At 51.2% G+C, this 23,078-nt stretch overlaps 7 protein-coding genes across 7 annotated transcripts; 3 read left to right on the forward strand and 4 right to left on the reverse strand.

The window, feature by feature from the left end:
* Nucleotides 1-182: 182 nt before the first annotated feature.
* On the reverse strand, nt 183-1,952 carry POX_c04111 (Ammonium transporter 1; the record flags this gene model as incomplete). Its single annotated transcript, XM_050112995.1, has 6 exons — nt 183-302; nt 369-600; nt 666-1,340; nt 1,416-1,670; nt 1,743-1,807; nt 1,869-1,952. The coding sequence occupies 6 exons, from the start codon at nt 1,950-1,952 to the stop codon at nt 183-185; spliced, it is 1,431 nt and encodes a 476-aa protein (XP_049970551.1).
* A 4,600-nt stretch (nt 1,953-6,552) lies between these two features.
* On the forward strand, nt 6,553-10,686 carry POX_c04112 (Serine/threonine-protein kinase SSK22; the record flags this gene model as incomplete). Its single annotated transcript, XM_050112996.1, has 3 exons — nt 6,553-7,813; nt 7,879-8,326; nt 8,394-10,686. 3 exons carry the CDS (start codon nt 6,553-6,555, stop codon nt 10,684-10,686), a joined length of 4,002 nt encoding a protein of 1,333 aa, XP_049970552.1.
* A 1,417-nt stretch (nt 10,687-12,103) lies between these two features.
* POX_c04113 (Glucose-induced degradation protein 4) lies at nt 12,104-13,273 on the reverse strand (the record flags this gene model as incomplete). The annotated part of the gene is made up of 4 exons (XM_050112997.1): nt 12,104-12,170; nt 12,241-12,598; nt 12,671-12,821; nt 12,902-13,273. The coding sequence occupies 4 exons, from the start codon at nt 13,271-13,273 to the stop codon at nt 12,104-12,106; spliced, it is 948 nt and encodes a 315-aa protein (XP_049970553.1).
* Nucleotides 13,274-14,178: 905 nt separating this feature from the next.
* Nucleotides 14,179-15,052, reverse strand: POX_c04114 (Protein mago nashi; the record flags this gene model as incomplete). The annotated part of the gene is made up of 7 exons (XM_050112998.1): nt 14,179-14,193; nt 14,275-14,400; nt 14,480-14,567; nt 14,623-14,686; nt 14,743-14,838; nt 14,906-14,943; nt 15,018-15,052. 7 exons carry the CDS (start codon nt 15,050-15,052, stop codon nt 14,179-14,181), a joined length of 462 nt encoding a protein of 153 aa, XP_049970554.1.
* Nucleotides 15,053-15,474: 422 nt separating this feature from the next.
* On the forward strand, nt 15,475-18,569 carry POX_c04115 (Coatomer subunit beta; the record flags this gene model as incomplete). Its single annotated transcript, XM_050112999.1, has 4 exons — nt 15,475-15,779; nt 15,845-16,265; nt 16,337-18,335; nt 18,427-18,569. The coding sequence occupies 4 exons, from the start codon at nt 15,475-15,477 to the stop codon at nt 18,567-18,569; spliced, it is 2,868 nt and encodes a 955-aa protein (XP_049970555.1).
* A 716-nt stretch (nt 18,570-19,285) lies between these two features.
* Nucleotides 19,286-20,984, forward strand: POX_c04116 (uncharacterized protein; the record flags this gene model as incomplete). Its single annotated transcript, XM_050113000.1, has 3 exons — nt 19,286-19,403; nt 19,472-19,525; nt 19,648-20,984. 3 exons carry the CDS (start codon nt 19,286-19,288, stop codon nt 20,982-20,984), a joined length of 1,509 nt encoding a protein of 502 aa, XP_049970556.1.
* A 499-nt stretch (nt 20,985-21,483) lies between these two features.
* Nucleotides 21,484-22,594, reverse strand: POX_c04117 (uncharacterized protein; the record flags this gene model as incomplete). The annotated part of the gene is made up of 3 exons (XM_050113001.1): nt 21,484-22,286; nt 22,368-22,475; nt 22,546-22,594. 3 exons carry the CDS (start codon nt 22,592-22,594, stop codon nt 21,484-21,486), a joined length of 960 nt encoding a protein of 319 aa, XP_049970557.1.
* Nucleotides 22,595-23,078: the final 484 nt, after the last annotated feature.

The following is a 23,078-nucleotide window of genomic DNA, read 5'->3' on the forward strand; positions in this document are numbered from 1 at the left end:
GGCAGGGTATCTGGTAAAGGTTTCAAAAGAAGAACAAAAAGACGGCGTCAGAGATGGCTCTGCCGGAGGAAGGAACCAGAATCTGGAATTGATGGGATGTGCCATCGGACTCGAGACATGAATATATGACAAAAGAAATTGGTTATTAAATGCTAAGGGGGTGTGGTCATAGAGGAGGCTCTTCAAGCCTTGGTGTCAATGGTCGTGCCGTGCTCTCCAGTGGGAGTCATAGTACGCTTGGAACCAGCATCGCTGCCCTCAACTCCATTAATGATATCGCGAGTCACCTCAACATAATCATACTAAAGAAGAGAAAATCAGTCAGTTACGTGTCCTTTGATAGTGAACCGGTATGATGCTGGACTTACGGCGAACTCGCCAATCTCGGCGTCATCAATGCCCATAATCTCATCCTCCTCAGGGGCACGTAGGCTCAAGCCCGGAATGAGGTTCATGATGAATAGAATGATACAAGTGCCGACAAAGGAGTAGGCGAATCCAGTGACCGAGTCAGCAAGCTGGTAGCCCAGTTGAATCCAGTTGTGGTTGATCCAGCCACCCGGAATCGTAGTGGCACCATCCAAGTGCGCAATGTAATCGCTGAAAGCAGTGTGAGTACTTGAGACTTGAAGATTATCCCTTGAGCGAATTCGGTGTAAACTTACGCGGCAAAGAGACCAGTCAAAAGGTTACCAACAAGACCGCCAATCCCGTGGACGGCAAAGATATCCAAGGCATCGTCAACCTGAAGCAGGAACTTCAACTTGGTGGCATAGTTGCAGGCAATGGCACCGACAACGCCGAAGACAAATGCAGCCCAAGGAGTGACGTAGCCTGAGCCTGGCGTGATAGCGACAAGACCAGCAATGACGCCGGAGCAGAATCCGACAGTAGACCACTTGCGCTCCAGGCGGTAATCAAGCAGGCACCAGGTGACACCACCAACAGAGGCGGCCAGGTTGGTCACCACAGCAGCCATGACAGCACGTAAGTTTGCTGACAGGGCGGAGCCAGCGTTGAAGCCAAACCAGCCAACCCAAAGGAAGACAGTACCAATCACGACGTGAGTCACATTGTGAGGGCGGTAGTTGAGCTCGTGAGTGCCATGACCACGACGCTTACCCAGCATCAAGGAGTAGGCGAGAGCAGCAGAGCCAGAAGCGATATGGACAGGGGTACCGCCAGCAAAGTCGAGACCACCCAGCTTGAAGACCCAACCAGAAGAGTTCCAGGTCCAGCAGGCAATTGGGTCGTAGATAACGGTGGACCAGACGAACATGAAGATAATACAGGGCAGCATGCGGCCACGCTCCGCTACGGCACCGACGGCAAGAGCGACACTAGAGTATTCACAGTCAGCAGGTTCACTATTGGCACAGCACACAAGACTGGGGCTTTGACGGGGTGAAGCTCACGTAATTGCAGCAAACATGCCCTGGAAGATGGCGAATAGAAGATCTGGCACCTTGGTACCGCCGACGGAGGGTGCCGCCAACACATCCTTCATGCCAAAGTTCGCCAGATCACCAATGAAACTTCCAGCTGTGTGGGAGAAGGCCAAAGAGTATCCCCAGAAAAACCACTGGAATGAGATCACACCAACTGACATTATAGACAGCCATATCAGAGACAAGGCCGACTTGCGGCGCGCGAGACCGGAATAGAAGAAGCTAGAGAATGAAGGGGACATGGGTCAGTCTCTTCGCTTACTGACATCCACAAAAAGAGACATAATTGCTCACCCTACACCGGGAATCATCAACAAGACCAAGGCAGATGAGGTCACAACCCACGCAATGTCACCCGCCTACACGATCCTCGTCAGCTTTCCTTTCGTACCAAGTTGTCTCGAGAATCAGAGGCCTTACATTGTAATAAATGTTCAAATCCTCTGTCAACGAGTCTCCCCCCGTGCTGATGGTGCCATTGTAAGGCACTGGATACGCCGACATGATGATACCAGACGTGAGTCGGGTTCAATAATCGAGTATGAGGTGGTCTTGATGGTTGGATATTGGAAAAGCCCAAGCAGCCAAGAAAATCCACTCGAAATTGCGGCTTAGGCTGATGATTTGTATTTCAAAATTCACTGGAAAGGCGCTACTTTGCAGAAAGGCCTAGTCGATCATTCAGGGGGGGGGGCTTGAAATGGAAGGCTCTCCAAGTCGACCGACCCGCGGAGCTAGAAGAAGAGCAACGGATAGAGAAGCTAGGGGAATGCTGATCTATCAAGTACCTGCAGGAGGGTACGGGTATGATTATTAAATAGGAGCAGCAATGGACATTCTGGCCGTTCTCAAACCATAAGGTTTTAAACCTCACCATCTGGTCCGGTAAGAGTCAGGCATCGGCCTTGATAGTGATCTCCTGATAGTGGAGGCGAACATGTGGTCATCTCGATCGTTGGTGTGATTCATTGTATCTTTGTCCTTTGTCGCTGATAACCGGAGCCAAGAACGCCCTAAACTTAGCCATGTCCGAGATGAGGAGGACTGTGGCCATGGCTCAGATGGGCCTGAACGGAAGGTTACGGAATGGGTGGATGGGGCCGGACAACTACCGGCCAGGAATACGGGGTAAATGTTCACAAATCGATCCTTCTACATCCTTTGGGAGCAGGGCGGCTTTTGGGTAATCAAAGACTTCCACACTCACACTCGACTCGACGCCTATTCAATGGTGTATGGTACGCACCTGAGATGGGAGATTTCAGGACTGATCGTCAGGCACCGGCAGTATTCTCCTAGGACTTCAGGATTCGTGAAGCAATTCTTCCAGAACCCATGCAAGAGGCGTGATACACCGTGTCCCGAGTGTCCTGGGAAGGTAGTGATAACACGATTGGGTCCATAAATTGCAGCAATACTGTCCTGATAGAAGCGAATTAGGTAAATAGTTCGGATACCGCTCTAATCGCGGATGCCATCCAGACCAAAAGCCATTGGATACATCACAAGAAAACGAATTGAAGCTTGGGCCAGTCAGCAGCCCGACGCAAGCAGGGAAAGTTCCCTAGTCAAACAATAATGTCGAGCGGAAGGGCAATCCCAGGATCGTTGCTGGTCCTCTACAACTGGCTGTAGATAATGGGCATCCGGCCGTCGACCAATCAGCGGCAACAGAAGCTTATCTTCATCCGCATCCTGGAATGCCTAAAAAGATACGATGCTCATGCACCGTCTTCCTGTGATTAAGTATAGTCAAACAGTGATGCGCACCAGAGAATACTCAACGCAGTGCTTTCTCCGGCTGATATGGCAGCGAAAATGGCAGGCGAAAGCAACACCCAGGAGGGGCAGCAAGTAGACGAGGCGATTCCCTGAGTTTAAAAGAACGCTTCATCGCCTCGTTGGAAAGCGGTCTATAAAGCGGTAGCCCGGGGTTCCTGCTGCCTTATACATGCACCCTTTAGTTGACGCGTCACCGTCGACTGAAGTCTGAATGTGGCTCTGTATCTCATATCAAAGTATTTCCGCGTCGCACATGTCTGGCGAGCAGCCGCCCCTCAACTTGACAATGTTGCTCAGGTCGAGGCAGAATGTTTTCCCGTTAAGTTCTATTTTCTTTATTCGGTCCGTGCGCCTGGAGGCTCGCCAGGCCCTTATCAAATACCCAGCGGTAGACCAATTAGAAGTGAGGATCTCCAAGAACAGGGGTGCTTATCATGACCACGTTTATTACTCCGAGCCCGAACACCCCCGTCATCTCGGGGTCGACTCGACCTTCGTTTTCATCCATCATATTGCGACTTTTTTTTATCCTTTTCTATCCTCGCTTCCAGCTACATGTTACACTGTCCGTTCTAAATAAGCCTCTGACGCCATTTCAGTTCGCCCGGAGGCCATTTCAACCACGAGGAAAGGAACATATGGACAGACATAAATTAATGACTGTCCCACACATTATCGCACGCTATAAGTTATGCACTAGTGCTTCACAAGATACAGGAATTTAAACAAAGCATGGTCAATAATAGTTCCTCCTCACATGAAAAGGAAGCAGATCTATCTGCTTCGACGATTAAGACGTTCCATCTCCGCAATAGACAGTCGTACCCTCTAATTTCCACCTTGATGCACTTTCCAGGACGCTGCCCGGAGATTCGAATAAACTTGCCACAGACTGAATTTGCTACCCCATCTTGATCCGAGTATTTGAACTCTGACTTCAAAGTCCTAGCCCGAGCGCGTTGAGATTGCGTGAGGTGGCCCGGGGGCATGTCCACTACTATGTTACCGTGCCCCGGCTCAGCGGTGCTACCCTCCATGAACTCTGCTCAACCCCATATTTGCATGTGAGGATCCTGCCTAGCTGACCTACCTCGACCTATTATTTTCTACAAGATCACCCATATTTACCACTGGCCGCCGACATTCTATTGTATGAATGCGCTGTGTAATTCCACCTACTGGATATGCAGCCAGGTCCCAGACGTAGTCCTGAATGCGTTGACTTGTGTTAGTTGAAAACTGACCTAAATCACAGCCCGTCGAACCCAGAAAATGCGCCATTCTTTGAATCTCAAGTTATATATTCTGCTTATCTGGCTGGTTGAGAGAGAACTTTAGTACTTCTTGGGTGAGAACTCTTCCGACTGGCCCCCATGCATGGCTGTGGAACAACATTTTATACAAAAGAAATCTTCAGCACCCCCAGTGACAAGTATCAGACGACCTGATGTTGGATCAGACTTATTTCTACACTTTTTATTCTTTCATGTTGGACTTGTATTAGTGCGTAGCAACTCTGTGCTGTCACATAGTGGGAACCTGGAGTTTCTCTCAAGGATCCATAAGGCTGCCTGCAGCAACCAGTTCCACCGCCCCACCGATCGGCCCGACGACCGAGACAAGCTGCGATTAGATGTGCCACCATAATCCAGATCTGCAACGGAATGAAAATAAAAGAATTCAGCAAACGATCAAGCTTCTCGAACTGGAGATCCTGTTTTGGTGGAATACATAGGTTCATGTTTTTTTGTCTGCCGTGACATAATCGGCGGAGGAACTATATTTGAAGTCCAGAACTCAAGTACTTAGAACATATTATTATCGAGCATTTAAGAACTTAGTATACAGTCTCCATAGAACAGTATCTACCTCGCCCGACCCTTGGGAGTATTACATAGCGTTGGTGGAATAGGCTGGGTGTTTTTTGTGGGCTCAAGCTCTAGAAACGGGCGGCGAATGAGTGGATGGATCATCCCATCTCAGTGGAAGCAGCTGAATTGTGGGAAGAACAGCGTCCGTACCGGTATTGGAAGAGGCACACCAGCTTATGATCCTCTTCCATCAAAAAGGATCTCAAAAGGATCTCAACTACTTTCTCATCGGTACCGGAAGTAGGAGATTTTATATTTGGTCCCAGCTAGTTTGATAAAGCTCGGGATGTATACTGTTCTTTCTTATGCGCGGAGGAAGAAGATTCTGGGGCAACCTAGGTTTGACCCACATACAGTAGACAGCCCTGTAACATGGTTTCCCCTTTCGAGTGAGACACTTTTCAATCAGTGGCATTGACCATCTTCTGAAAAAGCTATGCGTACCATTCATGGAAGGATGCAACGAGCGGCTACATTGATCACCTGGGATTCTTCAGATTGGCAGCAGGCAAATGAGATTCGAATTCTATTGGTGCTGACCTATCAAGAGGTAGCAAGATGATTGGATCAACACTCCTTCGATACTCCACAGTATACGATCGGTAATGAATGGACCCAAGGAGGGCAATCAATTCAACGTTTTCTGATGAACCACCGACAGTCCCGCTGTCGAGTCAAACCAGCCTTGCACGCTTGGAAGGTCGGACCTTTGCTGATCTTACGCAAGCATACACGGAGGAACTTATTCTCAAAGTCACGGGAGCATGCACACGTTCAAATTCATAAAACGCGAAAAAGTGCAATCAAACGGGAGACCACACCAACGGCTTCTTATTCGTGGAACGAGATCCCTTCTGCCGCGTGTAGTTTCCGCCCCATTCCTTGTAATTTAGAACAAGAAAGGGAAAAAAAATTCCCATGACAAAGCTGCAAACACAGGTTCTCCTTTCCAGAATGTTATTGTAACATTTTTTTGTCGATGCTCATACTGTGTCTCCTGGCCTCCATATGGCCTTTTCACACAATACATACATAGATTCTAGCATCAAAGAGATTGTCAACACGACATGGCCCTTGAGTTTACATGAAAACCAGTAGACTGTGAACAGACACTAGATTTAGCAGGGATCTCCGTAGCCGTGCCTCCGGGGAGGAGCCACCCAGCACGGTTGGACAACAGGCCGATCGCTGTCATGTCAAGGCCAAATGGACAACAGCCACAGGACAGGGCCAGGATTGTTGGCAATTGGAACTCCCAAAGCAAGAATCTGATTTTGTCCTCGTGAACGGTGACGGGCGGACGGTCCTGCCATTGGGTCCGTTCCCCCCCCCCACGCCACCGTGATCCCGCACCGCCACAAGGCCCCTATCATTCGTATCATGGATACCGATCCTCTGAAGCTCCATCCACCACCCATCGCCAGAGCCTTTCTCGCATCACACGGTCCATCATGGAGATCCCTGATATCGTGAGCCATGATTCAGATGGCTCGGGCTCCTCGGACGAATTTCCCTCTCAGTATCCGCTGAGAGGAAACTCAACCTTTGGGGAGACCTTCATCGACGGGTCTCAGGTGCAGACACCGGCCACCACAATCACCTCATCGCCTCCGTCACTCGCCACTAGTTTGGGAGGATCATGGTGCAGCACTCCCACAAGCCGTCCTCGGGGAACGAGCGTTGGGCCAGCCTCGGTGGTCTTGGACAAAGTCGATACCCATGGCATGCCGGGAGAATTGCGACCACAACGACCCTCCGCTCCAGCGAGAACACCCTCGAACACATACGCCCCCCAACGTCGTCCACCTCAATACATCAGTCTGCAGAACGACCGGCAACGGTCGTCGTCAACGAAGAGAGGTGCCCGGCGTGATCCCAACGCACAGTATCGCGCCCAGGAGAAGGCCTACGTGCAACGGATTCGGGCCAATCCCCAGGCTTGGTATCACCACTTCGACGACATGCAGCCTCCCAACGCGATGCCCGGTGATGCTGATCTCGAAGATCCCTCCCCCTCATCTGAAGTCCCCTTCGACGACGACTCATATGACCCCGACACTCAACTGTTCCTCCCCGATGATAATCTGCCAACGATCGAAGAGCTCAAGAACCCGAAGAATCAGGAGCGGCTAGAATGGCACTCTATGCTGGCATCTGTGCTCAAGGGTGATGTGGTCAGGCAGGAAAAACAGCGGTTGATTGATTCCACAGAATCGAAGCGATCGGCTGCTCTGGGCCATGCCCTGTGGATTGGCGTGCGTGCCAGGACGTGTGGTCGAAGCATCGCCCTGCAGCGAAAATTGATCGATGATTCTCGTGCTCAGCTCGGGCCCCTCATTGAAGAGATTATCAACTTCCAAATCAAAGGTGAGACAGAAATTGGTAAGCCGCCGAGGAAGCAGGTCGAGGATGTGGTTGCCAAAGTCGAGAAATGCGAAGTTCTCTATTCCACCTCGAAGGAAATGGAAGCTGCAAACCCTCGCACGGCTTCGGAGGAGTTCTACTCTAGCCGTGCAGCCATCTTCGCCTGGCACAATATCACAGCCTTGATCAACACCGAGCTGGCTGTCTTGCAAAGCTGGGTGGGCAACGATGCCCTCGACTTTAGCCAACCAAGAACGATATACGAGCATAGTGAACTGTCGGAAGATTCGTCATTCCTGGATCGCATCATGAAGGAGGATGGCTTGAAGACTCTTCAGGGAGATCACAGTATGCTGAACGGTCTCGGTAGAGTCATCCAAAAGCCAAGGGCACGCTGATTGAGAACGCCGAAGCGTTCGCGGCCCGGCATCTGCCGCCGTATATTGAAGAACTGTTGACGCTGATCAATTTCCCCTCACGTTTGATCCAAGAAATCATTCGAGTGCGATTGTCGTACGCGAAGAACATGAAGGATCCGGCCCAGCAGTCTCCCATTCTGGTGGATCAGATGATCTCCCAGTTTCAGATTCTGATGCGAGTGGCCACGCAGATCAAGCAACGGTACTTGGAAATTTCACGCCCCGAGCCAGGCTGGGATCTGCCTCCTTGTGTTGATGAGAATTTTGATTCGGTGGTTCTGGATGCTATGAAATACTACTTCCGAATCCTGAACTGGAAGTTGAATGCAAACAAAAATACCTTCAAAGAGGCGGAAATCCTGGAGCAAGAGTGGGAGTTCTCTTATGTCATGGTCGCCAGATCGAAAATGGTGACATTGAAGTTGCCGAACAATTCAGGTATGTGCATGCGCTCTTTCAAACTCTCACCCCATCGTGGAAACTGACACCTTTTCTTCCGTTCTGTGCAGTGCTTTAACCGCCAAGTCACTCCAGCGACTCATGATTCACTTTGAGCGTGAGCTTGTTCCTAGAGCAAATGAGAGTGTTGCCGACATGGATAAACGCTACAAAAGTATTCTGGACTCGACACGTATTCGTCAACGCAAGCTGTATCGATTCTCAAAGTTCTTGTGTCAATTGTTTGAAAATGCTACCGAATACAACCTCACAACGGACATTGCATATGAATTCTTTGAAGCGCTTCTCGTCTCCGATCACTTCCTTGTCACGTCACCCACCTCCGTCGGTCAGAAGGGTGTTTACCTCATTGCTCATCATTCCTTGTGGAATCGACCAGCTGACATCCAAGCTATCCTGGCCACCTCCTTCCGTGAAGACGAGTCCACCAAGGACGGCCCACACATCCCATACGTCCTCGTCATTCGGCCCGAGAAGCCCATCGCGTGGGCTGGTAAGGAGATGAAGGTTGACTTCCTAGAGCAGCCTACTGATGTTCGTCTGGGCAAGCTCCGTCTTGTCGTTGAAGGCATGCAGGAACGCCTGCAGAATGCTAGGATGGAGCTGGCTCAACTGACTGGGATCCAATTGGACATGGCTATTGAGCAACGCGCTAACCTGGGCCGGGTCAATGTGGAGCTGAACAAGATCAAGAAGATATCTTTCAAGCTTTCCATGGCCATCATGGATAGTGTGGCTGTCATCAAGGATCAGCTTCGGGAAAAGACCTGGGAAAACAACGATCTGATCCAGGCCTGCTACGCATTTGCTACCGAGTTTGGTAAACGCTCAAGCAATTATGTCGATGCCAACCGACGGGCGATGAACAGTGCTCGTCTGGTGGAATTATCGCTGGATTGGGTCTCCTTCATCTGCGATGAGTGCGACGCCGCGGACCGAAAGACCTTCAAGTGGGCAGTAGCGGCGCTTGAATTCGCCATGGCAATTACTACGAGTCGGCATTTACTTTCGATGTACGAGGAGGAGTTCAGCCGCCTGCGTTCCAAGGTCGCGGGGTGCATGTCTCTGCTCATCTCCCACTTCGATATTATGGGTGCTCGGTCGTCTCTCGCGGCGCAGGCGGAGAAACAACGTATCGAAGAGCGTGCTGGCCACCGCAAGGTTGGCGCTGGACGTATCCTGAGTGACGAGGAGGCTTCGAAGCTTGTGCGCGAACAATGGCTTGCTCGTTTGACGGAAATTGAAGACCGAAGACAGGAGACCAAACGTCAAGCACTCGGTAGGGTCCTCGAGGGCTCTGACGAAGCCGACCGGTCGCTGACAGTGCTGTCATCTTCTGCCACCAATGTCACTCTGCGTTGGCAGCAAGGCCAGTTCATCGGTGGCGGCACATTCGGCTCCGTTTATGTGGCTATCAACCTCGACAGCAATTATCTGATGGCTGTCAAGGAGATTCGTTTGCAGGATCCTCAGCTGATCCCCAAGATTGCGCAGCAAATCCGTGACGAAATGGGTGTTCTGGAAGTCTTGGATCATCCCAACATTGTGTCTTACCATGGTATCGAGGTTCACCGCGACAAGGTTTACATCTTCATGGAGTACTGTTCAGGAGGCTCTCTCGCAAGTCTGCTGGAACACGGCCGCATTGAAGATGAAACCGTCATCATGGTGTACGCACTGCAACTTCTTGAGGGTCTGGCATACCTGCACCAGGCAGGCATCGTGCATCGGGATATCAAACCCGAAAACATCCTGCTGGACCACAACGGCATCATCAAATATGTGGACTTTGGTGCCGCCAAAATAATCGCTCGTACCGGCCGTACAGTAGCACCGGTGGACGGACCAAGCGGTGGCATGCTCGCCAAGGACAACCAGATGACCAACCAGATGGCCAGCCAGCGAGGCAAGAACCAGAAAACGACCACAGGTACCCCGATGTACATGTCTCCGGAAGTCATCCGTGGCGATACCTCGGACCTCGTCAATCGACAAGGGGCCGTTGACATCTGGTCACTGGGATGTGTCATTCTTGAAATGGCAACCGGTCGCCGTCCCTGGTCTACCCTCGACAATGAGTGGGCGATTATGTATAACATCGCCCAAGGTAACACGCCGGCTCTACCTACGCAGGATCAACTCAGCGACATTGGCATTGACTTTGTGCGTCGCTGCTTCGAGTGCGATCCTCTGCAACGACCCACTGCCGCTGAGTTGCTTCAGCACGAGTGGATCGTCTCCATTCGCCAGCAGGTCGTCGTGGAACCTCCGACTCCCGGTAGTGAAGCTGGCTACAGCAGCTCCACTAGCTCTATGAGTCGTCAAAGCTCGACCTACGCGTGATTTGGTGAGCTGAGACAACCCCCTCTTGTCTAGCATCTTCACGTCGTCTGTGCTTGTGCATCGTCCATTTCATCTCTTGTGTCCATTTTGTCCGAATCTGTCAACTTAAACCCTTTTCCTCATTTCCATCGTTGATGGGCAAAAGTTCCGAAACGCTTTCTGATCAACGTCCACACTCGCTCGAGATGAGTTCCAAATCATCTTTCGTTCTGTTCCCCCTCACCCACCCCTCAGATGGCATCGCATGTGATACCCCAATATGCTCTTTTGATGTTCCTTTCTTCTTGGTCTGATTACGTTGCGAACACTTTTTTCTTCCTTCTTACACTTATTATTCATTTTTCGATCTATACGGATTTGTCTCATGTGTCGTTGTCGTCGGCGCAGGTGGAAGCTCGGTTGGGTTGTCATCGCAGGAGTTCCGTGGTCCTTTCCCGCTTTGGCGCTGGCTCTCTCAGGTTTGTCTGCCATTTGTGTTTACGTATGACTCTGTTGTTTAATGTGTATGAAATCAATTTTTCCTCAACTCTCCATTTACGTTACAATAGGTTTGACGTTTCTTCAAATGGGATCTCTTGCATATGGTCGGACATCGTACTATCAAAAGATCTCCGGGCTTCGGCATAGATGAGCTCACAAGGTGTGAGAACCTTTCCAATCAACCCTGAGCATGATCGTAAGGGGTTCCTGCCAGGTCATCCTGGAATATATTAGGCAGAAATACCTTACGTGGCAACTACGTGAGGACGATATCTTTGCTGCAGTAGGGTAATCTCTCTGCTGACCAACTGTCTCTCATGGCTAGTATGGGTCAACAAGAGCCACCAGGCGTAAATTATTGCGCAATCAACTAAACGGAAATCGATGACAAGATGTAGCTGATGAACACGAACGAAACCCCAAGCTCATGGGTGGAAGGACATGGATGGATGGACATAACAATTAATGGAAGCACCAACACGCCAAACACTTGACAATGAAACGCCGGCTCCTAGACGAAAGGTTCGTGAGACGTGAAATGAGAATGTGAAACGACTCCCGCTATCATGAGGCGATGTGTGTAGAGAGGAGAGACGGGAAGAGGTGGTGTGGATGGAGAAGGAGGACCTGCAAGGCCGAAGGGTCATCGCTGCGTGACAACCTATCAGGGGGGGTAAAGAGGGAGGTGAAGTTAAAGAAGAATGAGAGAGATATAGAACGACCCGACGTGGGCCCGCACAGGCCGCTATCCAGATCAATTCAAGCTGGGGATATGGCGACATGGAATCTGGAGGTGGGTGTAGACTGTAATGCTGTTCGTTTTTGCATCGTGGCGTGAGGAAGTGAGGGAGGAAGTGAGGAGTGAAGGGCGCTCGGTTGATACCCGAGTGCTGCAGGATGAGGAAACGCCAGCCATACGCTTTGCCGTCTCGGGTGATTAGCGAAACTCGACCGCTGGGGCACATCCATGATCTTCAACATGTTTCAGTTCAAGTTGTTGGAATCTATACAAGAAACATGATTAGAGAGTCAATGGTCTTGGAATGACCACCCGAAGAATGATGAATGACGTACCGCTCGCTTTTTGCATGGAAATAAACACCGCTGACAGATCCTTCAATTTGATTGAAGCAGATGTAGTAGAATCCCTCGAAGCTGGCTCCAGAGATGGTCCGAACACGATGATCCGGAACGAGGAAGTACTCTTTCCATCGCATGAACACGTGCTCGCGCTGGGCAAAGTTTCGATATGTAAAATCAGTTCGCTTGGCCTGTTTGGCAAGCGGCTTCCAGGCAGGAAATCGGGACCAGTGGTGGATATCTATTTTCTCGTTGGCGCCCCATTGCTCGTTTCGGGTCTGAAATGTGTGCTTGGTGCCGATGATTTCCCCTTCAAAAAAGGTGGTCAAAGTGGGGTGATCTTCAGTCAGACCTGATCAACGGGGGAGGCTTGTTAGTGTATGCTTCCAGACACATTCGTGGATTCCCAGCAGCGATAGCGAACCTTGAATGCGAAGGTAGCCACATAGATATGACTCGGCCATGTCCACATGGATGATTTCGACATCTACGTTGTATTCTTGCTTATCGGACATTTGCTTGCCCACAAATTTGCTACCAGAGCGAAGAAATGAGGACGAGTAATTCGGCAAGAGCTATGTAGCGGGATCGGTCAGATGAGGGTATTCCCAGCGCAAGCAAGGTCATACAACAAGACGGGGGCTGCACAACTTACCCGGACATTAGAGAATTCGTAGCGCAGCAGTGACGAGTTTGAGGGTATCACTGGCGACTGGCTCCCAGCGCCACGATCCCAGGGTGAACTCGATCGCTCGCGTGCAGCGGTTTCAGCGTCCGGCGTGCCACTTATCTTGCTCTCCACTCTCAGCGGATCAGACGCCAAGAGCGCGCTGCCATCTTCGGAGCGACCCAGCGCGGGTGCTAGGGCACTGGCGGGAGTCAGAGGATCGTCTACAATCTCGCCGGGTGAGATCGTAGGCTCTGGAGAGTCTCTCCAATCTGAGAGACGATCCAATTCCGGCGGACACGTTCGGGTGGAGATCACCTCGGCGATCGAGTTTTGGCGACGGTCACTCGGTGTTGGCATTGGGGCGGATCAAGGAAGGAGGAAAGTAGACATCGGACCGAGCCAGAACGCCGAACACGCAAGCAGATGAGGCAATCTTGGGCACGCCAATGCAATCCGTCGAAAACACCAAACACAAGGGCAAGGACGAGGCGACACGAGTCAACGGTGAACACGGGCAACGATGACGGAAGAAGGGAGAAGCGATCGGGCGAAGGTCCAGAATCGAGGAAGATGGTCCAATTTCAGTCAGAGCGCAGGAGCGTAAGAGCGTAAGAGTAAGCGTAAGAGCGTCGGGTTGCCCACTTGCGGGCCCATCATGGGGTCATGCGAGCGCGGGGGAGGCGTTAGTGGCCTGAGGCATGAATATGCAGTGAGACTGTTTTGTTGACGGACTTTGGAGACTTCCAGGAAAGTCTTATACTCCGTGGTCAAGACACCACCAGGAATCACCATCTACTGCAGAAAAGAAGGGTCCATGTACAACCTATGGAGCAAAGATGGCGGGTAGATCTCCGTCTATATCATTTCTTTTTTTTTTTGAATCCTTCATGTGAAACTCGAAGCAGGTCAATCAGTCCTAAGGGTGATCACTAGTGCTATATGCCCGCCTGCGGTCCTGGAGACGGCATTCTCCATCTCACACCAAGGAAATTCAAGTAATGCGCCCTTCGTCGCTGTTTGGCAGCCGACTGCGAAAATGGAAGTCCTCAATGACCAGCGAGGGAAGTCAAGATCAGCAAGATGAAGCCGGACCATTCTGGTCCTTAGAGAATTTGACAATTCTCTGTAAAGAAATGTCTGTATCATGAACAGCCTATAGGATCCGCTTCAGATGAACCCAACATGAAATCAATGCACTGTCAATCAAACGCCCCGGTATCATAAACAACAAAATAAATTCGGAAAGTTTGGGTTCCTCATCTTCAAATGGGTTTGATCTGAAAAGGCAATTGTCATACGGTCAGTTCCCTTCAGTTCCTGCAAGAGATGCAGAGGTCAAATTTTTATTCGAGCCATACCTTGAAGTGCAGAGAGATGAGGGAGAACACAAGTGCTTTGAGATCCTGCACCAAGTAATAGAACACGCGAAGACCCTCAGGGTCAGCCGATTCAGTCACATCGACCAACGAGCCGATTTTCGCGGTCTACGGGGGAGGAAAGAATCGTCAGCTTCTGGATGCAGCCACACAAGTGTGTTTTTTGGGGGAATGTCCTCGATCCTACCTCAAAAGAGATGTGTTCGTTGCCCAGTCGGATTTCCAGCTCTTGGCGACCGTCCTTGTTTTTTTGTGGCCATTTTGAGTCGTCCTCCCTGGGATTGAGTGTCAGCGTCGAGTTTCTGAAAGGTGACAAAGCCGACTTCATACTTCAGGATTTCACTCTGCTTGATAATGCGTTTGATTTCCTCGATCATGGCGGAGCTCACACACACTGTTCCCCAGTCAGATCACATGCGACTCGCACGGCGCGGGGAGTGTCCCACTCACTCTCTTTGCGGATGAGGGAGTCATTGCGGTAATTGGAGTTATTCGCGTATCGCACAGCAGCGCTACTACCGTCTGCGATTGTTCGGAAGTCGAATTCTGCGGGTAAACGTTAGGTGTTGCCGGGAAGAGCGATCAAGCTCTCCATGTGAGGGTTTGAACTGACCGAGAAACTCGTGGCCGAAGCGCCCGGAGTGACCGGAGCTATAAAAAGAGGTGTCAGCAGCCGTGAGAGATTTTGGTTAACTTGCTCTGCCAGAAGTCTGGCTTGCACTTACTAGTAGCGAAGGTAGAAGGTGTCGTTTGTCGACATTTTGAAGGGAAGCTATCTCTTGATAGGAACGAATTTCAAGCGGACTGCCCGTACGAATAAGGTGATGGAGTAAGGTTGGAGGCCGGCAGCTGGAACCCAGCTTAGTCATCCACACAGAGGCCGACCCGGCAGCGGACCTGGAGGTCCAAAGGGACAGGTTGATGCTCCCACTTCCGTTTCACCCCCCCATTCGCGCTTCTCCAACCAACACACCCATAATATTTCATGCTGGCGAGGGGTGCTGGACTAATTTGATTGCGCGTTTCTGAAATTGGTCTGAAGCTTCCGTCCGTGGGAGATTTCTACCTCCGGTGCGTGCTGCGAAAGGGCGACTGGCCCGCTGAGCTGTCCAAAACATTCCCCCGGCCTGACCACTTGCAGCTCCCTTCGACTTCACGGCTGTCGCCTCAGAGCCTACCACCATGGCGTCCTTTCTCGAAAACTCATACAGTCTTGTCCATCTGGACAACACGGCCGACCAGCCGACCGTGCAGGAACTGAAACTCCAGCTGGAAAAGGGCAATGATGAGACCAAGATGGATACAATGCGGACGATTATTACGATTATGCTCAATGGTGATCCGATGCCACAGCTCCTTATGCACATCATCCGCTTTGTCATGCCCGCAAAGAGCAAGGCCCTGAAGAAATTGTTATATTTCTACTACGAGATCTGCCCCAAACTGGATGCGAGTGGTAAATTGAAGCAGGAGATGATCTTGGTCTGGTAGGGAAAATCCCCCACTTCGTTCCATCGTGGTTGAGGCGATCAATTGACCCCATTGTGTTTAGCAATGGCATCCGAAACGATCTGCAACATGCAAACGAATACATCCGAGGAAACACTCTCCGATTCCTATGCAAGCTGCGCGAACCTGAACTCATCGAACCCCTCCTTTCCTCGGCCCGCTCTTGTCTGGAGAATCGCCACGCCTACGTGCGGAAGAACGCTGCATGGGCGGTTGCTTCTATCTTCCAACACTCCGAGGTTCTCATTCCTGATGCGCCGGAGCTGCTTCAAGCTTTCTTGGAGAAAGAGTTAGATGGCACTTGCAAGCGCAATGCATTCGCCGCTTTGATGTCGATCAGCCACGAGAAGGCACTTGAATATCTCGGCACAACTTTCGACACCATCCCTAATACCGACGAGCTCCTTCAGCTGGCTGAGCTTGAGTTCTTGCGGAAAGATGCTATTCAAAACACCCAAAATAAGGTGCGTCCCCGCTCCACTGCCCTTTGCGACAGCCACTTGTTTCGCCGTTTATGACTGACAGGGTCTTCCAGTCGCGATACCTGAAGCTCATGCTCGAGCTACTCGATGCTCCTACTAGCACCGTTGTCTATGAAGCCGCCACCTCTCTTACTGCCCTCACCAGCAACCCTGTCGCTGTCAAGGCCGCGGCGGGCAAGCTGATCGAGCTTGCGATCCGGGAGGCAGACAACAATGTGAAGCTGATAGTCTTGGATCGTGTTGATCATCTCAGAATGCGCAACGAAGGCGTCCTGGACGACCTGACCATGGAGATTCTGCGTGTTCTCACTAGTCCTGACATCGATGTCCGGCGAAAGGCCCTCGGTATTGCGTTGGAGATGGTATCGAGCAAGAATGTTGAAGAGATCGTCATGCTCTTGAAGAAAGAGCTGGCAAAAACTGTCAACGAGCAGTACGAACAGAATAGTGAATACCGTCAACTGCTGGTACAGTCAATACACAGCTGTGCCATCAAGTTCTCAGAGATTGCCGCCAGTGTGGTCGACTTGTTGATGGACTTTATCGCCGATTTCAACAACAACTCTGCGGTTGATGTGATTTCATTTGTCAAGGAAGTCGTCGAGAAGTTCCCAGATCTCCGCAGCGCCATTGTCGACCGCTTGGTATCCACTCTGAGTGAGGTCCGTGCCGGCAAGGTATACCGCGGTGTGCTTTGGGTGATCGGAGAGTACTCCCTTGAAGAGAAGGACATTCGTGAAGCATGGAAGAAAATTCGCGCCAGTCTGGGTGAAATTCCCATCTTGGCCTCGGAGCAACGCCTCCTTGACGAGGTCCCCGACGATAACGCGCTTTTGCAGGAGGCGGCCAACGGGCATGGCAAGAGTGCTCCCACCGGGTCGCGCAAAATCCTGGCTGATGGCACATATGCCACGGAGAGTGCTCTCACCAGCCAATCTGCTGCCGCTGCCCGTCTGGAGGCCGTCAAGGCCGCACAGAAGCCTCCTCTTCGCCAACTCATTCTCGACGGCGACTATTATCTGTCTACCGTCCTCTCTTCAACCCTGACGAAATTGGTCATGCGCCATTCTGAAGTTTCTCAAGATACCGCCCGTACCAATGCCCTCCGTGCTGAAGCTATGCTTATCATGATCTCCATCTTGCGCGTCGGTCAGTCACAGTTCGTCAAGGCGCCAATCGACGAGGACTCCGTCGATCGTATCATGACGTGTGTTCGTTCCCTCGCCGAATTCTCCGAGAACAAGGAACTCGAGACCACTTTCCTCGAAGATACTCGCAAGGCCTTCCGCGCCATGGTCCAAGTTGAGGACAAGAAGCGTGCTGCGAAGGAGGCGGTGGAAAAGGCCAAGAGTGCTGTGCAAATCGACGACGCCATTCCGATCCGCCAGTTCACCAAGAAGAACAGCGTAGAGGGCGCGGAAGAGATTGAGCTGGACTTGGCGAAGGCCACGGGGGGAGATACCGTCACCGAAAATGTCTCCTCAAAGCTCAGTCGTGTTGTGCAGTTGACTGGATTCTCCGACTCCGTTTACGCCGAAGCCTACGTCACCGTCCACCAGTTCGACATTGTGCTCGACGTGCTCTTGGTCAACCAAACCGCCGAGACCCTTCAGAATCTCTCGGTCGAGTTTGCCACGCTTGGAGATCTCAAGGTCGTTGAACGACCCTCGACCCACAACTTGGGTCCTCGCGATTTCCTGAATGTTCAAGCCACCGTCAAGGTTTCCTCGACCGATACGGGCGTGATCTTCGGAAACATTGTTTACGATGGTCCCAGCTCTACGGAAACCCACGTGGTCATCCTGAACGACATCCATGCGGACATCATGGACTACATCCAGCCCGCGCACTGTACCGAGACACAATTCCGGTCCATGTGGACTGAGTTTGAATGGGAGAACAAGGTCAACATCAACTCCAAGGCCAAGACTTTGCGCGAGTTCCTGAAGCAGTTGATGGAGAGCACCAATATGGCCTGTTTGACCCCGGAGGCATCGCTCAAGGGTGACTGTCGTTTCTTGAGCGCCAACTTGTATGCTCGAAGTGTATTTGGTACGTCTCTCTTGCATTTTCTGCTTGCACCCACGAGGTGGTGGGTCGGTTTTCTTTTCCCCTTGCTAACTTGTGACTTCCTCATGACTAGGTGAGGATGCTTTGGCCAACCTCAGTATCGAAAAGGAAGGTGATGATGGGCCTATTACTGGATTTGTTCGGATTCGCAGCCGCTCGCAAGGTCTGGCTTTGAGTCTCGGGTCACTGAAGGGCTTGAAAGCGGCAGCGGCTTGAGTAGATTTTGTTATTCATTTCCCAGCGGACTATACAATTAAAGTGATGTCTTTTTTTTTCCCTCTTTGCCTCTTTCTTTCCCCCTTCTACTTTCTTTGTTTTTGACTCCCCCGCGGCCGGCATTTCTATTCGCGCGCTTGTGATTGTTCAATTTTCAATATCCTGTATCAAGAGACTGAGGAGGGGAGGTTTCCAAACTCCCTGATAGGCAATGATCTGGGCTTCATCTGTCGCTCTCCTCGTGGACAGTTTCATAAGCGCAGTGTTTTTTTTTCTACCCTTTTTTTTGGTCGAGGTCACCTTTAATACAAGCTCGAGGTTTTCCAAGTTGAGAACAAATAAGCGCTGAACCAAAAGCCTTGTTGATTCGGGAAAATCGACGTAGCGTGTTCGCAAATGTCTTATGCGAACAGCCGATTGGATTCATCTCATTATCTCACTGTACTGTCGGTCTTGGTAGTACGAGTGTAGTACAGAATCGAAGACGCGGTACGAGCCTCCGGTAAGCAAGAGACGTAAGGAACCGGAACTCGCGGATTCGCGCCAACTCGCGGCTGTGCTCCTTGGATCGCCTCCGCACTACATCCTCCTGTCGTCCCATTTGTACCTTCTATCGTGGAGCGCCCGTGCCTTACATTTATCAATTGTATATTTTTTTTCTTTGCTTTGGAAATTGGCCATGTGGTGAATGAGCCTCTATTTATAACCCTTGCAGAATGTCGTCCTCGAATCCGGCCCTGGAGCCGTCGGAACCACCGCGACAGCATGACTCGACCATCATTGTAGACAAAGCTGTCTCCCTCACATTAAGCAGCGATTCTCTCCTAATTGTCGGTACGATGCGAACCCCAAAGCCTCGAGAACAAATTTCGAGGTCATTGTCCAACTGAAATCAATTCTAGATGATCGATCTCACCACAAATCCGCCCGTGGGTGCTGTGCGCCATTCAAGTCGAGTAAGTTGACCCCCTGCCTCTTGCGCCATGCGCATTTGATGGTTTCGCAACACTTCTCCCAAGTTCAACCGGGCTTCTCTCAAGACTTTGTGGTCTGATCTGTACCTCCTGCCGGGCTTTAGGCACTCAAAGCGAATCCACCGTGGCAATCTCTTTGTACAATATCCTGGACGCCGAAATCAATCCGACGAGCCTCGTGATCACGTATGCGCAACATTCACACAAGGACAACGTGACCGTGACGGCACTCCGATACGCGATCGGAGAGACGGAAAAGCCCGCCATTGAAGCTTGGATGACCCGATTACTGGATCTCGCCTACGGGTCCGCACAGCGACGCAAGCGATTGAAGGTCCTGATCAACCCTCATGGGGGCAAGGGCAACGCCGCCAGTCTGTATCATAAATACGGGGCGCCGATCCTCGCTGCTGCTCGGTGTCACTTGGACGTTCAGACGACCGAATACAACGGCCATGCCATCAAGATCGCGGAGGAGCTCGATCTCGACGCCTACGACGCGGTAGTTTGTTGCTCTGGAGACGGCTTGCCATATGAAGTGTTCAATGGGCTGGGCAAACGATCCAATGGCCGTGAGGCGCTCGCTCGAGTAGCAGTCGCTTTGCTGCCATGCGGCTCTGGAAATGGGCTGACGTGGAACTGTTTCGGCACGGGCAGTAATTCCATCGCTGCGTTGGGCATCGTCAAAGGGTTGAGAACACCCATCGACTTGGTTTCGGTCACCCAAAAGGACTCCCGGACTCTGTCCTTCCTCTCGCAATCATTTGGAATCGTGGCCGAGTCCGATCTGGCCACCGAGCATATTCGCTGGATGGGCGCTCAACGATTTACCTACGGCTTCCTCGTTCGACTTCTCCGACGTACAGTGTGGCCTTGTGATTTGGCCGTCAAGGTTGTCCTGGATGACAAACAGGCCATCAAGGAACACTATAAGTCTTTTAGTCTCAAAGAGGACGAAGACGCCGATTCATTGACGGATCGGAGCCGCATCGATGCTGCGCACAAGTCACCGGGTCTCCCAAAGCTCCAGTTTGGCACCGTTCAGGATGAGCTCCCCGGAGACTGGGAGGTGGTCTCGGGCGAAACGATGGGCAACTTCTATGCCGGTAATATGGCTATCATGTCCAAGGATGCCAACTTTTTCCCCGCATCTCTCCCCAACGATGGACTGATGGATGTTGTCACAATTGACGGCAATGTCAGTCGGTCGACCTCACTCAAGATGATGACTGAGATCGAAACGGGCGGGTTCTTTGACATGCCCGAGGTCCATATTCGAAAGGCCCTTGCCTATCGTCTCGTTCCCCATCAAAAGGAAGGATACATTAGCGTCGATGGAGAACGGATCCCTTTTGAAGCACTGCAGTGTGAAGTGCACCAGGGCTTGGGTACGGTCCTTTCGAAATCAAAACGTGTATATCAAGCCGAAGGGCCGAAATGAGGGGGGTTGTTTGCGAGCTTGTCTTCGATCCATGATCGGATCCAGAAAGACGCACCCACGCCACGCCGTGTTTCGAGTCACATTTGCCATCCTTAATCCTGATACCCCAACGCCGGAAGACCGATTCGCAGTCTTTGAAGTTTCTTTTTTTCCCCTGTCCCTTCTTTATTCTACTACTTGCCGCCTACTTTCGGTCCCGCCGAGTTCGTTCAAAGTACATAAGTGTCTGTGTCTAGTAAATGGTATTCATCGACCCGCTTTTGATGATTTTAAGTCAATAACACCTCCGGGATCTTTCCCTTTGATTACGGATCTCAATGTCTTAGCCAGCAGTCACTGCCAGGCTTCTACTTGTGTTTTTCACCCCCAAAAAATCCGAGGATAACGGGTATCCCGTTCTTGGTCAAGTACGTATTTCGCTGCGTGAATGATGATGCTGTACAAAGTTGACTACCAGACAAGTACATGGGGAGCTCCATCTAAGTAGGTCGGTCGCGACTTAGTCGTCAAACCCTCCCCACTCGCCATCGCTGTCTTCCTCCTCCTCTGTTTCCCTCGTTCGAATGCCCCACTCGACCAGTCGGTCGTCGTCAAGGGCCTCGATGCATCTTGTCCGAACGGGCTTGTAGGGACTCTCCGCACGCAACTTCTCCAAAGGTCGCAGCAACAACTCCATGGGCACATCACCCTTGATCTTTCTGCCCTTGGTTTCACCGTCCTCATTCGTCTCGCCTCCCTCAAACTCCAGCACTTTCTCCAATTCATCAACCCAAAGATCGATCAGATGATAGCGAAGCCCGTCCGGGCCGTGCGGCATCGGAACGAAGTTGGGATCCTTCTCGTCGATAACGGGCTTCGATACGTGATCGGGGTGGAAGTTGAGAGGGCAGAGGGGCCCTTCTTCAATCATCGAGATGTAAGCCTCGAGATCGGCCCATTTGCCATCGCCCTCTTCCGTGGTGTTCTCCGCGGGGGCCGCTTCGCTCGCATCCTGCTTCTTTTGCTTTTTGCCGCGACCTGGTTTGCCATTGTCCTGGCGCTTGCGCTTCTTGGCATCTCCGATCTCAGTCTTGTTCGGCCCCTTTACGAAAATCTCGAATGCGACGCCAACATAGCAGCGGATTAGGAATAGGTACTTGTCGAGTCGTAAACGGTCCAAAGAGTGAAAGTCTCGGCCAATGGTGATCCAGAAGGCGCGCAAGAAGCGATGGAGGGTAGCGTGAGGGAGGGAAGGGACGAGAGAGTAAGAGAGGGCGCGGGCGAGTGCTTGTTGGGTAAGAGGTCGGTCGGAGTGATAGAAGCCTTCATTTCATTGATTAATTGCCGTGCCTTAAAAAAAAATCGAGCTCGGGCGAGATCAGACGGCGGATGATGGACGCATACAGAAGAAAAGACCTTTCCAAAGCTTCACCAGGTCAATCAATGTGAGATCATTGCGAGAGCGCAAAAAAAGTGTCAAGGAATCTAGGGCCTTGTCGCGGACTTTGCGGTCTGGAAGCATGTAGAGAATTGTGTCAGTCTTGGGAATGAGTACTCGCAATTCGATGGCAAGTGGACCTACCGCTTGAGGCAAGCTCCTTTACAAAAGGAGTCTTTGAAATGTCGGTCATCTTGATCACGCGCTTGTCAATTCAAGTGGTGAATAGACGGGCTACGCTGTTTTATTATCTTTGGATCTCGGCGATAAAATCATTTTTTTTTCTGTTCTGATATCGGGGTTTGCATTGTTTGCATTGTTTGCTACTGAGGTCCCGGGTATCTGATGCCTGAGGCTTCATGTCGATCATCAGGTCCATTTGAGCCTCGCCGCTGAGCCGCGAGCGTCATATTCATTCTATACAGCGAGGCCTAATATTAAGGTTGCCTTTCGTTCTGACTGGCATAGAGATCCTAGTAGCTCATAAAATAGCACAAAATCTGCATTACATCGATCTCTTGCAAGAAAGCGATACGACCCACCATCCTACTAGACCTAGATCGGGAGGATGACGACCGCAATGTATGCATCGGGTGGTGACCATTCCGGGATCCGTCTGTTACCGCTGGAACGTGTGAGCTTCCGTTGACCAACGATGGTTGACATCATGACTTTAC

The sequence above is a fragment of the Penicillium oxalicum genome, chromosome III (assembly GCF_001723175.1).
Source record: "Penicillium oxalicum strain HP7-1 chromosome III, whole genome shotgun sequence".
Lineage (NCBI taxonomy): Eukaryota > Fungi > Ascomycota > Eurotiomycetes > Eurotiales > Aspergillaceae > Penicillium > Penicillium oxalicum.